This window comes from Tetranychus urticae, chromosome 2 (assembly GCF_039701765.1).
Source record: "Tetranychus urticae isolate SD_2017Ah chromosome 2, NJAU_TeUrti_SD_1.0, whole genome shotgun sequence".
Classification (NCBI taxonomy): domain Eukaryota; kingdom Metazoa; phylum Arthropoda; class Arachnida; order Trombidiformes; family Tetranychidae; genus Tetranychus; species Tetranychus urticae.
In genome coordinates, this window is record NC_142959.1 from 4,615,973 (window position 1) to 4,632,591 (window position 16,619).

The following is a 16,619-nucleotide window of genomic DNA, read 5'->3' on the forward strand; positions in this document are numbered from 1 at the left end:
TATTTCAATGACATTTCTCTGGATTTGCTTCTTGTCTCTTTGCCTTCCCTGTCAACACTGAACCATTTCTATTCATCTTAACATGATTATCATCTTTTCTTGCTTCATCTTCCACTGAACCTTTTTTGTTCACCAATTTCCTGTCATGGTGAAAGTGCAACAAGATGAGAAAGTTGCTCTTCATCTTCCTCTGTCAATTATCCTTTTCAAAAATTTAAACTATGTAATGATGATAACAATATTGAATAATGTGAAACTTGAGAAGACATTGATAAGCATTGAAACTTGCTTTTTTCACATCATTTCCTGGTCTCTTTATGATTATCAATTCTGGTTAATCAGATTAGGTTGGTTCATTCAATTTTAGCTCAACAATCAAATGGAGGCAAAAAGAAAGCAAAGCTTCAATTGACAAATTGATAAACAAGACGAAAGGAAAAGATGATGATGAAGTAGAGGAAGAAAAAGAGGTAAAAAAAAGGATGAAAACAACGACCAACGAATGATAATCTCTCATGAAATTTATCATCATCATGTTTTGTTATTAGATTTTGCTACAAAAGCTTTAGAAGTAAAATTAATTAGATAAGTTAAGGGATAGATGAGTTAATTCAATTATGAAGGTTGAAATAATTACGCTCAACTTGTTAAATCAGTTTAAACAGTTTCACCATCAATTTGTGCCATTTTTTAATTCAAAACATGATCACAATTCAAGCCTAAATTGAAAAGAGAAAATATTTAAACCAGAAAATTTTGGTTTCCCTCAGCCTCTAACAATGTAAACAATACAAATTCTAGCAATTCTTGGAAACTATCACTTGATTCAACAGAAACAAGTTATGCTAAAAGTGCTGAGAAAGTGAACATGAACAATTTTTAGACCGTAAAATACTCACCTCAAGTGTCTCATTTGATGGGACAAGAGTCACTCTTCTAGGTTGAAGGAAACACGTCCAACTCGCTAACTTACGTATCATTTTATCATTCATTTTTTTCGTTGAAAATATTTATACTCACCAAGATGATGATGATCAAGATGATGATAGAGTTGATTCTGATTAGAATGAAACTTAATTGTGTTCAAAATTAAAATGATATGAAAATAAATCAACGTGAAAAAGACCCTTTCAATGTGTGGCTTTTGATCGGACAAGAGTCACTCTGTTGGGTTGACGGTAACACATCTATTGCCTTACTTGACTTGCTTTACTGATCAGTAAATTTTAATGAAAATAATGGTTGATGAAAAAGAAAGGAGACAAAGTTAAAGGTGAGTCTCTTTAGGTGAATATTTGTATCCCAATAGGACCATATATCACTGATGAAATGAGAAATGTTTCTTACTTTTACCTTCTCTTTCTTTTCCTATCCCTTTCAACCTTTCCATCTTGTCTCATTGTTTACAAAACAACAGTAAGAAATGAATGGATGCAAAAGAAAAGCAAAAGGTGAAACGAAGATGAAGAAGATACATGGTTTTTTACCTGATTTTGTTTTTTCTTGTTATTTACGTTCCTTTTACATTCTCATTCTTCCTTAATGTCACCTTACAATTCAAAAGGTAAGGTTAATTCGTTATTTCTTTTTCTTCTTCTTCACCCTCTGAGGCTCATTGGATTCACAATATCAGAGAACCATCTTCAACCTATTCAGCTTTAGTGGGCAGAAAAGCAGAAACAAATATGAAAAGAAGGTAAAATATCTTCTTCTTCATTTTTGTTACAACAAACGTTAACGTTACAATAACGTCCATTTGTTGAATAAGTTGATGTCTTTCAAGACTGAAAACACGCACAAGGTAAGAGTTAACTTTTTTGTTTGGGTGAAAGGACAAAGGATAAAAGGTCAAAGATGGGAGAAGAGAAAAGATGTTTATTGTTGTTATCAGCATCATTTGCTTAATTCTGGGAATCATTTTCTTTTCATTTTGTTCAACTTTTTCTCCACCAACCAAGCAAACCAAGAATGATAATGATGAAAAAACCTCCCAAAGAGCTTTAAATAAGGGTAAAGGTCAACCTTTTCGTTGAACAATTATTGTTACTTTTTTATATTCATCTTCTTCATTCTCATCCTTTATCTTCTTCTTCACTGGTTTTCTGCTTTGATTCATAGTCAATCAGTTGATAATAAACACACAGTTTACCAGGAAAGTAGCAAAACATGAGCCTCAACTCTATGGGCTTGTTGGCATGAGACCAGCAATCTATTATTCAATAAACCTTCACCATCATCATCATCATTCTCTGTGTAAATAAACAGAAACTTTCATCTTCTTCATCATCTTCTTCATCTTCTTCTTTCAATTGAAAAAGGAGGAAAAATTTAGCTTCATTAAACTTTACATTATTACCTTTTTTTTGTGACTAGTCTTTTCTTTGAAATGATGACGTAGGAAGATGAAGAAGATGATGACGAAGATGAAAACTGTCTTGTTACTCTCTTGTTAGAGTAGCAATTGTAGTCTTATTGTTGTCATTATGCATGGATACATATACTTAAAAAGCAAAGGTCAGGTCAAAAGGGTCAATGGTGTATAATGAGGGTGAAACAAGGTAAATATTATGAGATATATTGGTAAATATCAAGTTAACTGTCCATGGGAATATTAACATTATCCTTTCTTGTTCCTCTTCGTCTCAGGCTGGTTCACTTTCTAGATACATTGGTAACTATCGTTAAATAAATAGATATTTTTTGTAGTCTATTGTGTACTCTATCTTGTTGGTCATTACAGGTTTCAACCTGAAATTTCAACTATTTATTTAACTTCAACTTGATATTCAAACTTTACTTACCAAATGTCTCTGTTAAAATTGAAATTACTAGGTAAAACATTTTGGTTTGAAATTTCCGCTTTCCCAGGTTTGAAGGTACAACTTTTGGGTAAAACAAGCAATAACCTGGTTATTTTGCATTATTATTGTGAAAAGTAATTGATAAAAGCTAAAGTAGTCTCGGTTTCTCTGGTCAAGTTGAACCGACTGGCGAGGAAAAACACATTTTGAGCAACTGAATTCAAATGAATATTTGCTTTAGTTTCCATTTTTTTCATTTCTATTTTCACTATCAACTTATATTGAAAGACTGTTGTGATCTGGTTGAAAGTTGATGACTAAAGTTGATTTGAAATAAACGTTGAAATAAAAGCTAAAAAAGGTTCAACCTGTGAGCTAAGGGTTCACCTAAATGCCTTGTTATCAACTTTTAACCCAACTTTTGAAATGAGTCAAAGTATAAAAAGCGTTTTCTGGTTATTTTTGCATTGTGACAAACCTGAAGTAAATGAAAGACTACAGTTGATCCAAATGGTAAACATTTTAGATTGAATTGGTAATCAACTGATTATTCCAGACTCATAATCTGATGTCCGGAAGATGGTCAATAGCATCAAGTTGAGATAATATTAATGATATGATGAAATAAAAAGTGTGAATAAACGGTGTAAACCCAATTTTTTGACTTTGATTCATCTTGATTTGTATTTACCTTTTCTGTTTGTTTGTTTGCCTTTGAACCAAGATTGCTCTTTTGATTAACATTATTGATTACCATTGTTTACACTTATATTTATTCAATTTATCATCCTCATCATCATCTTCTTCTTGATTCTCATGTTGAACAAAACTGAACGCAACTAATTATCATCAGTCTAATAATTTATATTTACTCTGTATTCTCACTTGATTAGTTGGGAATTATCACTGTCCAAGGGACTGAGTTTATTGCTGTTTCCATGAGAATCAAGGCAAAAGATGAAATTATGTTTACCATGTGAAGGATGAGGATGATGTGGTGCAAGTGAAACAAAACACAAGCAAAAAAGTAGGTAACCAAAAACTATCAAGAAAATACATGTTTACACGGAATAGTAATAAAAGAGATTAGCAAAGGTAAAGATGAAGATGGCAATGAAGGTGTTTACTGAAGATGAAAGGAGATGCTGATGATAAACAATAATATAACGATGATGATAATAATAATAGTAATATGCTATTTCTTGCATTCTCTGTGTTTATTTGTGTAAAAAGCTTGTGATGAATCTTGTTGCTCTATTGGTTTTTGCCTTTCAAACTAACTGTTATTGAATACCCAAGAGTTTTCAGAGATGAAGTTGGCCAAGATTTCAAGAAAAGAAGAAGAAAAAAAATTCTTCTTTCATCCAATTTTCTTCTCATTGAATCTTCTTTCATACGTTTTTTCTTCTTCTTGTTCTTCCTTTTTTTCTCTCTTCTCTTGGTTTCTTGTGAATTCATGAAATGACCAAGTATTACCAGTTGACCTCAAGGTAGATTCATTGTTGGCTCATGTTTACTTGAAACAATTTCAATTCATTGTGGATCGAATCAAATCACAGTTAATTTTTGCCCTTTTCATTTTCTGTTTTTAGTCTGTGTGTCTGTTAATCAACTCAATGGTTTATAACTTAATCATCAGTCTAATAACTTTTTGGTTTTCTGGTAAGCTCACAGGTAGAAACAGGTTTGATAATGAATAATTGATTGTTGAGGTTGAACGATGGAGTAACAGAAATAAAAAAAAAGAGGTTTCAATGATCAGATTCAATGTCTTGAAAGTAAACACGTCTAATTAAATTGATTTGTATACTCAAACTGTGATTTGATTCATCATTTTAATCATTTATTCATAAAGTCAAAAAAAACCAATTATCATGAATATACATTAATATATTTAATTCAAGGTTATGACCTTAATATATAAACCAGTTAGACGAAAATAAATTACCCAAAATTTTCAGGTTCAACATTTTCATATTTGTCTCTTTTTGGTCACAATTTAGTAACTTCAATCCATTAACTTTCAAATAATAATCATTATCGTCATCATCATTTCCCTAAACATCATGATTTTTCATCAAAATTTCATCAGTAAAGCAAGTCAATTAAGACTATAAGACATGCTACCGTCAACCTAACAGAGTGACTCTTGTCCGATCAAAGGAGACACACAGTGAGGGTCTTTTTCACGTTAATTTTTCATTAAATTTCAATTTTCCAATCTAAATGGCTTTCAGTTTTATCATCATCTTGATTCACATCATGTTTATTGTCATGATCATCTTCTTGATCATCTTCATCTTCATGGTTATCATCATTTTCACAAAATATTGAAATCTTTAAAACAAGTCAGGTTATGGTATAAGACATGTCAATGTCAACCTAGAAGAGTGACTCTTGTCCCATCAAAAGAGACACTTGGTGAGGGTAACTTTTACATTGCTTTACATTCAAAGTTGAAATTTCTGATGTTCATCTTCACCTTCATTAAATTCATCACCTGAGTCATTCCAACACTGAACATTCAAAAGGGAGTTTTTTCTTTTTGCAAATGTTTAAACATCATTAAACTAGACTATGAGTTGAATGGCATTTCATGATGATTGAAGACACTTGTCCAGATAATTTTAACACCTTTCTGCATCCTCATCACCACCACCATCATTATCATCGTTATTATCATCGTCATCATCATTACCATCACCATTATTATCATCATCTTTATCCTCATCATCGTCACCCTGAAAGTAAACACAAAAGACTGACGGAAATTCATGTTTCATTTTGCTTCTCACATCAAATAAACGGAAGTCAGTTGAATATCAATTTATTTTTGCTATGTTAATAAACGTCTTCTTCTTCATCTTTTCTTGTTCATCTTCCTTTCTTCTTCTCCTTTCATTTTCCATCGTCATAATTATTTTATAATAATTGTATTGTATTAACTTATTGTAATAAGCTTCTTCTTTAGCTCCTCTATCATCATTGAAGTACATCTTTTTTTTTGAAAAAAATAAGCTTTTCTTAAAGCTTCCCAAACGCAGAAGCAAACACTTGAAGACACTGCAGTTTGCTGTAGCTGTTTAGTTACAGTGTGGCTTGGGTTTTGATGTTGACTAACTGCGTAAAGGCTGGGCTTAAATGCGCTAAAGTGCGCTAACAAGGTTTCAGTTGAACAATGTTGATTAATGTTATAACTGGTTACTGCGCTTTCAGTTTGGTTAGTTTGAACTTAACCTCTCTGCTTCTCTGTTACCCTGTACATGTTATTATACAGTCTGAGCAAGCGTCAAAAGCTGCTGTTACCAGAAAATTTTTTTTGCCTTTTCTTTTTCTCTCTCTTTTTGCTCTCTTCTTCTTGTCTTCTTGAAGTAACCCATTTTTCTTTACTCTCTTTTCCTCTCTTTAGTTAGCAACAACAAACTTGATCATCATCACCATCTTCAACATTTTGAATCAAGAGAAAGAAAAAGAGAGAAGTTTGTTGTCTACAATTTTATCAGTCCTTATGAAGAAGCCAAATTTTGTTGGACTGACAATATTTGGTTTCAATGATTTTGTATTATCCTTTTTATTTTCTTTTTCTTTATTATTTTGGTGTCTTTTTACCTCTTTGTGATTCTGGTAGCTCGGATCCGGAGATACAACGGTTCAGTGGTAATTTGAGTCATTCCGATGACTTCAAATTAATCCTTCGGGATGGAGATTTTCTCATTATTGGAGCTAAAAATTTAATTTATAACATCAGTTTAACCTCTTTTGAGACTGTTCGACGCCTTGAATGGTATCCATCGGAACAGGATCTTGATTCTTGTGTTTTAAAGGGAATCAATAAAGAGAAAAGGTGCCAAAATTATATTCGTGTTCTTGCATTGAAATCGGATGGAGGCCTTTTTGTGTGTGGAACCCATGCTTACAGGCCAAAGTGTCGAGATTATGTGCAAACAGCAAACGGATATGAATACCGTAATGAGACACCAGGAGATGCTTTGTGTCCATTTGGACCGGATCAAAATAATACTGCTATCTTTGCAGGTAACATCAAAACATCAAAACATTTGAAATAGAGGTCGGTTGGTTACCAGCAAAGGGCTAGTTGGCTCGTTATCAGTAAAAAACAAAGTGATTGATTAATTTTTTGATCCATCAACCAGTTAAAACCAGTGTTACTCTTGCTGCCAATAATGACCAATAGAAGTGTAAATTTTAGTTAACTCAAGTTACCAGCTTTCTGTTTCTACTCAAATTTGAATTTCTTTTTTCTCTCACTAATCGAACAGATAAATTGATTTTGTTTGTTTGAAAACTGAGAGTAACCAAGGAGTTACTGGTTATCTCTTGTCAATCTTCGAAAGTAACCGCGGTTACTGTTAATACAGTTTATCAACTAAACCAACGCTTAACCAACGGGCCTCTAAGAAAAGAGTTTTTTTTCTTTTCTGTTTATTTTCTTTCTCTTGACTTCCAACTAACACATTAACTAATTTTCTTTCTCTTTCTAACTTGAATCTTAACTAATGATCATAACCAGAACCTGTGAAAGACAAACCAGGTACATTACCTTTTTCACTAACAAATTTTCTGTTCTCCGTGATCAACTCTTCAAATTAACCAATTTTACCAGAAAAGCTGACTCTTATTCCAATCAAAGTTACAATCTGTTTACAGTATTTGAACCATCTAATGGTTCTCTCAGTGTAACATTCAGAATAAGAATCAGCTTTATCTTCAATAGAAATTATTATTCAACCAATGACTACAATGTTTAACCTTTTTCTGATTTTTTTTCTTGTTTTCATTTTTCTTTCTCACATTACTCAGAAACTAAACTTTATGCAGCAACACCTACTGACAGAGCGGGAAGTTTGTATTCAATTTCCAGGCTTCCTTTGCAAACAAGACCCTCTGATGTGCTTCAATTAAATGGTGAGTTTAATCTGATCCCTATTATTCCCTATTAAACTATAACGTATGAGACATATTATTATTCGATTAGTTTGAAAATAGCATATTGAAATGCATCAGGGCATGCCCTGATCACCATTTATTCACCATAGAATCCATCTTGAAATATATTATTACTGCATGTAATATACATCGTCCCATATCTCTAATCCATCATTTTTACCTCTTTCATAATCATTATAAAACTAATATAATGTTGATGATGATGAGGGTCAAGAACATGAGCCTTGCTCTTTTTTTATATAAGAAAATAAATTCAGGTAAAACTTGGAATAAAATAGATTATCAGTAAAAGATTAAGGGAAAACAATCGAAAAAGTGCACACAACAAAGTTTATTTCTTTTGTTATTACCATTATTACCTTGATTATCGTTTATTATTGCTATTGTCATTATTACTACGGTTATTATTGTATTCTGTACTAATCCTGTTTTTATGTCTTCTTCTTTATCTCTATCTTATTTTTTTTATTACAGAACCTAATTTCGTCAATTCCCAGGTATACGGAAAACATGTATACTTTTTCTTCCGAGAGAGTGCAGTTGAATTCAGTAATTGTGGTAAAGTTATCTATTCTCGAGTAGCTCGAGTCTGTATCAATGATCAGGGACATCCCTCTTTCAAAAGCCTATGGACCAGTTATCACAAAGTCCGTCTTGATTGCTCCATTCCGGGCAAATTTCCTTTCCAATTCAATGAATTACGTGAGTTATCCAAGCTCCATCTTTAACCCTGTGATTCCCGTTGTTGCTTTGCATTCAAATTTAATATTCAACCAAGGAAAACACTGGCATCATCATTTCTTCGCCTTATTTCCTTTCTCTCACATCTTCATCTCTGTTTCTCGTCATCATTCCCTCATCCACCTTCACTTAATCCTTACTCCACTCCATTTCCCTCATAGAGTCACATTATAAATATCTCTATATTATTACTCTATTGGAATCATATCACCATATCAATTGAGAATACAAGTGAATCTTTCCTCTCTTTTTCCTCATCTTTAGTGTATATTCCAATGTTGCTTATGATGAAGATGAAAATGATCAGTCTTAAGCCTACTGTCGACTGTATTCAAGTTTCCTCTTTTTCTCTCCTTCTTCTCATCATGCTGGTGATGGTGTAGCTGATGATGATGATGATCATTGCTAATAACATTATTTGATTTCTTTGGCATGAATATCCAGATGATGACGCCCTATGAGAATAATAAACAGGGAAAAGCAGAAAAATGATAAACAAGAGGATCCATAATACTTATAACCAAATTTCTTCATCTTTAAACCCAAATAATATTAGTTAGACTGACTAACACTAATTAAGTGTTTTGTCTCTTCAATTTTATTTGCTCTTGCAATTTAGTGTCACCATAATAACCACTCTAACAATGGTTTCTTGAGATGCTAAAAGATGAAAGAGAAGATGCAAATGAAGACAAAAGAGAAATATCACATCAAGATTAAGGTGTTGCGGTAGTTGGAGGAAGACAAGAATAAAACTTGAAATTAGGCTTTTCCATGATAGAGAAGCTCATTGAAGGTCTTGTTTCTCTTAAAATCTCTTTGCTTACTTTTCAACATAAATAACCTGGCATAAGCAAGATTTATCTAAAAGAGAATAAGAATTACCAAAGTGAAAACTTCTGAGTTTATCTTTTCTTCTCTCTTCGTCATCATCATCATCATCACAACCATCATCTTCTTATTCTTCTCAGTTTTCTTTCTTTCTTCAATATTTTCTGTTGTTGTTATTGTTGTACAAAAGTTTGACTTCGTTGTTTTGTGTTGATGTTGACTTTGATTTATATGTTATCCAAAAAGCAAGATTGCTTAGGCTCTCTCTATATTGTAGTAACAATTTTGCTTCTTGGCTAACAAATCACGATTTAATATTAATCTGCCATTCTCAAAAAGGTAGCCCTTGTCAATCAACGATTTATTTATTTTTAGTTATTGTTGCCTGTTAATGATAATAATAATAGTAATAATAATTTAGTAATAACATTAATAACAATGTTTGAAGCTTAAAGAAACGGGCAAAGCTAGAGAAGAAGCAAGAGAAAAAATTGTTTATTGAAAAACTGTGATGATAAAGATGGATTATTCAATGTTTTCAGATTGACATGACCTCACTAATGGGCCAACACTCTTATAACAATGAGTTGATTTTTGGGTGAGAATGGATTAGCAACCTAAAGATGTAAACTCACAGTCAGAGGGAAAAAATTATTTCAATCAACTTGTGCTTTTTTCATTAATTTTCAGTAATGATTTTCATTAACTTACAGTTCCTGTTGAAACAATTCAATAATTATTTCTGTTTACACATTTTTTTTCTGCCAGATCAGTCACATCATTGTGCAAATAGCAGCATCATCATCACAATGGTTCAACTGGAAAAACTGAATTCTGTCAATTTGAAAAACTTTTCAATGATTTATTATTTGAAAGAAAAAGGTTGATTGTTAATTGAGGGTCATTAAATTAAAAGTTTACCTTCTATTTTTTTTCTCAACCTTTCATGTTCATCTTTACCATTATTATCAGCTTCTACTGGATTATTTTCACATTGGAAAAGAAGGGTTCACTTGACATGGTGAGAATGAAGTGAAGATGATCTGAAAGAAAATTCTGTGTGTGTGTTAGGATAAAAAGTCATCATCTATAATTAAATTCAGTGTTAGAGTTTATATTATTGCTTGATTTAATAGCGTCCAGTTTTAACCATTGATGCGTAACTCATCTCATTAATTATCAAAGGCTAATTTATTGTGACTTTACCTTCTTTTTATTTCCTATTCTTTCTCTTTTTCTAGAGTAGATTATTTTGGTTATAAAGCTTGTCTAACCCATCATCATCTTGCTCACAATCATTATAAAACATTACATCAAGCCAGTGTCTTCCTTACCAAATTTACACTTGAATTGTCTGAATAAAACAAACATTCATTCCAAGTGAAGTTAATATTCTTGAAAAAGCAAATTCAGTTTTACACTGACTTCCCATAGTTATTTTCATCATTCACTTTCCACTCTCTATCCTCCTACCTCTGAACATCTTTTTTCATCTCTCAATCTTTCTCAACTTCCTTCCATGAATTTACCCAAATACAAAGTCCATTATCAATTTCATTCTAATTAATTGGTCTTTTTTTCTCTCTCTCTCTCCATTTCACTTTATATCTACAATTGACTCCACCTAAACATTGGCCCACACCCAAACAAACCTCTGGACTCTGACTGAATTGTATCTAATGGCTTTTCCCCTTTTAATGGATACTTTAAAAATTACAATGATGATAATTCAACTAATGTACACTTAATGGTGTATTTATATCACTGATGTTGTGCATTTGGTTTGTGTCACCAAATTTTTTCCTTCATTTATATTTACTTTAATGTTATCAACATCAGAATCAACCAGTGATATAATTAGAGGAAGCTATAGTGGTCGAGATCCGGTCGAAATTTTCTATGGTGTTTTCACTACACCCGACAATGCATTATCTGCATCAGCTATTTGTGCCTACACCATGGGAAGTGTCCAGGATATTTTTGACAATGGTCGATTCTTGGGCCAGGAAAGGTTTAACTCAATTTGGGCAGAGGTTCCTGAATCTCAGGTTCCCTCACCACGACCAGGTCATTGTGTTCCCGATTCTAGAGCTACTTCTGATGCTCGAGTCATTTTTACTCGAGATAAGCCGCTTATGGCGGGTAGTGTTCGTCCACTTTTTGGTCATCCCATAATTATTCAAACTAATCCTCGATTTAGATTTACCAAAATTACCGTTGATCCACAAGTTGAAACTGTTTCCGGATCAAGGTTTGATGTAATTTTTGTTGGAACCACTGATGGTCATGTTCTTAAAGTCATCAATTCAGCATCCAATGCACCCAATGGACATGAAAATTACAACAAAACTCTGCCTGTAGTCATTGATGAAATTTCAGTTTTTCCCGGTAAACCCATACTCAATCTTTTAATTTACCGGACTATTTACGAATCAAAGTTAGTTGTTGTTACAGACTCGGAGGTTCAAGCAATGCCTCTATCTAAATGTGAAAAACGTGCCAATTCATGTGGGAAGTGTGTTGCCCTTCAAGATCCATACTGTGCATGGGACATTTCAAGATCGTTATGTACATCTGCTCGTCTTCGTATTTGGAATAGAGACAATTTTGTACAAAATGTTGAAGAAGCATGGGACAATAGATGTCCCGATGGAAGACCTCCAGGTCCTAATGATCCAGGCGGGGGAAGTGATGTAAGAAATGGTGATCGTTTAGCTACCGGTGATAGACACTCATTAGGAGGATCACCGCCATTGACTGCCGAGAGAAACAGTGGAACAGATGAAACAACAGGATCTAATTGTGAAATTGCTACATCACAGTGTTTCTCATCAGACACTTTAGCCTTTGGAATTGTGACCTCAGTGGTTTCCTCTTTGGTTATCGGTTTCATTTTAGGCTACATTTTTAGTCATCGTTGTAAAAAAGAAGATCCTGGGGTGTGTTCCCCTTATGCTGATGGTCGAGCCTACCTTGACCATAGGACATTAAGTCGTCATTTACCCAATGACACTTACGGTGGTTTAGGTGTACCAGCAATTAATAAACCAATAAATCTAGTGTTAAATGTTCCACCCAAGAATGGAAAAAACGCCAACAGCTCGGCAGACAACAAACCTATTCAGAAGGTGAAGAAGATATATTTATAGGAAGTACTCTTCCTCGTGGTTCGATTAAACAACAACAACAGTCACATTCACATCATATTTATCAACCAACTCAGCAACAATGGGAATCAACTGTAAATAGATACACATATGAAACTGATTCTCGTGATTCTGACTATGAAGATATAAGTGATCTCTAATTGTTTAATCAACACACACACACAATAAATATACTTTTTCATCAACCTTTCAAGTTGGTTGAACAAAGGAGAGAGAAAATTTTCTTTCTCTTCTTCAACTAACATGGATACAGAAATTGAACCCAACAGTTGACAGACTTGGAGCTCAAGTTTTCTGGTTATCCTGCTTTAAAAATTCATGGTTAAAACTTTTATTACCCAACATATTGCAAAAAAACGGATGATTCACAGTGAAGTAAACACGCAATTACATGTTGTCCAAATTATTCAAAATGAAATGTTGCCATTCTTGTAATAACATCTGATGAAGAAAGGCAATCCTTAGCGGTGTGACAAAAACAAAATACAGGAGCAAAAGAGGACCCAAATCCTGGTTTAGAGCTTATTAAGCATCCAGATCATCATCATTATCAACATGATTGTCTCTAACATCTCTTCTGTGTGAAGATTATACATGGATTAGCTTGATCTTGCGTCCTTTTCTCTATCTTCCTGCAATATTTCAGTGTATTACATCTTCTTTTCCTGCACTTTTCCTAATGTTTGACAACTGATGAGGATAATTCCATGTCTAACCAAAAAGACAAGAAAAAAAGGAAATGTGCATCAAAAAAAGTAGAGGAGGAGATAAGATACCTGCCTTTTCCAATGCTTACATTGATGTTCAATTCTATCTGTCTAAGTGAAACATGTCTCCACTCTGATGATCATCAGGGTAATGTTGATGAACCCTGTTTTTTGACACTGGATCTCGTATTGGATATTACAGATCTACATGGATTACTGTTCTTTTCATCTTCATTCTCTTGAAATTCTGGTTTCACAATCTTCTCAAATATACGTGTTTGATGAAAAAAGGATGGAAACTTGCAGAAAAAGATTCAAGTACACACTGAATATTGATTCAAAGGTTGATTTTGCTTCTGCTGTGGGAACAGGAAATTGTTAAACTCTGATAATCAAATTGAAAACATCAATTAACTTAATAAAGAAATACGGAATGGATCTGAATCAAAAATCGATTCAATTTGTTCCACTCTTCAGGAATAAATATCAAGATCATGGATGATTACACTCAGACGCTATGGACCATCAAGACTTTGGCCTTAATTGCAATTGGATCTAGTCTAGAGCCAAGGATCGTGTTCAATCAAATTCTGGGTTATAGCTACGGCAGTTGTCTGGATCCAATCTGAATATATGGAACAGTTATTTCAATATCAATTTATAAGATGTTCAATTCTTCTCCTGCCGCAGTCCCGCATTTCAAGACTATCTGATGCCAATCAAATCCTTTTTAATTATAATCGACTGAGCCTGAAAAGCATCTAATGAGATGTTCATTCAAAATATTCTCTCTTTTTGGCGATTATCGGATTATGATGAATCCTGTTTCAAGCTATTGAATCATTTTTTTTGGATATGATGGATTTACATGGATAACTGATCTCTTTATCTTTCATCCTTTTATTTTTTCTCTCTCCTGTTTGCGTTATGCTTCTGTAATCATCTCCGTGAATGGATGTGTCTGGATAATAACAGTTTATCATGGATTCAAGCACACTCTGAATAGGTACTCAAAATTAAATGTTGCCTCTGCCGAGGGTAAACAAACACAATTTATTAAAAAAAACAAACAAAGGATGCAAGCACCGAAAACAGCAAATTAACAAATAACGATAACCACAAATTTTTAAACATGTATAGTGTCATCTTGAAGCAAACCCAAGATGAATGAACAAAATGTTTTTTGACTATTATTATTATTATAAATTGAAACAGTTTTTTTCAATTTCATCTTCAATTTTTTCTTTACCTCCCTGTGATCATATTTTCCATCGCTTTGTACAACAACAATCATCATCGCCATCATCATCATCATCATCATCATTTCATTATTACCTTCATCAGCCAAAAAATCATCTCATCTTGTAGACACTTCAAATAAAGCTAAGCAAAGACAAAGACAATGAAAGATAGTTTTGGTAATATTTAAAAGAACGAACGAACGAAAAGAAAAGTTCTTATTAAACTCAAAGTTTGAGTAAAATCGATTGCAGCCTAAGATATTGGAGCCACCATAAAAGAAGGAAAGAGAGTTGAAAATGCTAGAACTTTGACTCGAACAACTCTACAATATCGTCCCATTACTCAACCTTCATTGTCAATTCCTCGAGTTACCGAGTATGGACAACTTCTAGTCTGGTTTTCCAAGCATTTCCATTCTATTTATTTCCAATTCCAGATATCATGAAATCACTCTCATCTTCAAATTGAACGAATGACAAAGCTACCTTAAAAGCTTAAATTTCAAACTACTTTGGTTTACATTATTTGGTTTTTTAAGGATTATTAGTACAATTTTATGACGAGGAAATGTATCTGAAAGGCAACAAAGATCTTAAAATAATAAAAGCATAATTTCATTGTACCATTGAACCAGTCTATTAATAATTACTTAAACATTAATGGTTAAGATTATCAAATAAGGTTGCTTTCATTGGTGATGAAACCAAAGAAATGAAAATAGCACCAAACATTACCAACAATTCAACATTGATTTGAACACAAGCTTCTGTCCATTTGCAAAATCAGATTTGTAATGTATTCGAATTGTTGAAAAGTTCGGAATTTTGGCTTTTTTCAAACGGTTAAGAACATGATTGTCGAGTAGGACCAATTGACCAAGATCGGGTTCTTGTTAAATTAAAACAATCTGCAAGTCCATGGATTTTTTGAATTTTTTTCAAATTCTTCAGCTCAGCTTATCCAATCACTTTCACTGTAAACCCGATGTCTGCCAACAAACTCGAGTAAACTTGTACCCCTGAAAAGGTAGAAGTGTCATGAATTTCAATAAAATATTTTACTTTCCCGTGAAACTCAACTTATTAAGCAGCCATCAAAATCCTTTCAGCCCAAATGAAGATCAATGAAAATGGGAAATATTACAGAAGCGGAACATATTGAACAACATTGAATGGTATTCACTCATAATGAATTATAAAGAAGAGACTTGATTACTTGACTTTTTGTTTAATGTAGCGCAGTGTTCAATAGATTGGAGTAAAAATCTCTAAACTTTCACTTCATGGTTAATCATTGAGACTTCATTCAACGTTGGCTGTTTTTTCAAGAAAAAGATGATTTCAAGTTGACTGCATCAAAAGGAATTTAAAGCCGTTCCATATCATGATTGTTGATGACTAAACAATTAACCAGACAAGCTCAGTAATAGACAATGAGAAATGAGAAACGGGACAAATCATCAAACTAAGACTTGCTGTTAATTTTGCCACAAAGTGTCACAAAATTAAGATTTATTAATATTTTACATTCAACAGGATTCATAACCAATGGAATTTTCAATGCTATGATTGGAGCAACTAAGCATGATGACACCATGTTGAAAACTTGAATTTGTCTTCTCTTGAATAAAATCAAACTTGATTCTTTAAAAAAATCAATATCACTTAGCGTCAATCTTGTTTAAACCTGATTCTTACCAATTATTAAATGACGCAGACCAAAACAAGCAGTTAACAACAATCGTCAAGGTCCAATGAAACAAATTGAATAAAATTAAATTCAAAAAGCTCAACTATTGAATAAATTTTAACAGATTGTCAAACATTGAAACAATGGTTTGGCAACAGTCGATGACAAATGTGGGACAATTGTCACAAAAGATGAAACAACGCAAAAAAGTCTGCCATTGTGACCTGTAAACACTGATGACTATGCAAAACTAAGCTACAATGAAATTGAAATTAATGGCAATTGACTGTCATCGATGAAGATGAACAAGATTGCCATTATTTAACAAACAATAAAACAATCTTTAACAATTAAATGTGTAAATCAATTTTTGATGTTTCTCACCTAAACAACTCAATCTACAAACATTGCTATAAGTTGTTTAAGTTGAAGAGTAGAGAGAAAACGGAAAAATGGATAAGAAAATCAGACAA

The 16,619-nt window shown here is 32.9% G+C and overlaps 1 protein-coding gene across 2 annotated transcripts; it reads left to right on the plus strand.

Annotated features, from left to right (window-relative positions):
* Positions 1 to 6,189: 6,189 nt before the first annotated feature.
* LOC107366483 (semaphorin-1A) lies at positions 6,190 to 15,082 on the plus strand. 2 transcript variants are annotated; one of them, XM_015934101.3, is made up of 5 exons: positions 6,190 to 6,836; positions 7,333 to 7,353; positions 7,623 to 7,727; positions 8,244 to 8,471; positions 11,181 to 15,082. In XM_015934101.3, the coding sequence occupies exons 1-5, from the start codon at positions 6,353 to 6,355 to the stop codon at positions 12,488 to 12,490; spliced, it is 2,148 nt and encodes a 715-aa protein (XP_015789587.1). In that variant the 5' UTR covers positions 6,190 to 6,352; the 3' UTR covers positions 12,491 to 15,082. The 2 variants fall into 2 exon arrangements, with proteins under 2 accessions (XP_015789587.1, XP_015789588.1); XM_015934102.3 differs by lacking the exon at positions 7,333 to 7,353.
* Positions 15,083 to 16,619: the final 1,537 nt, after the last annotated feature.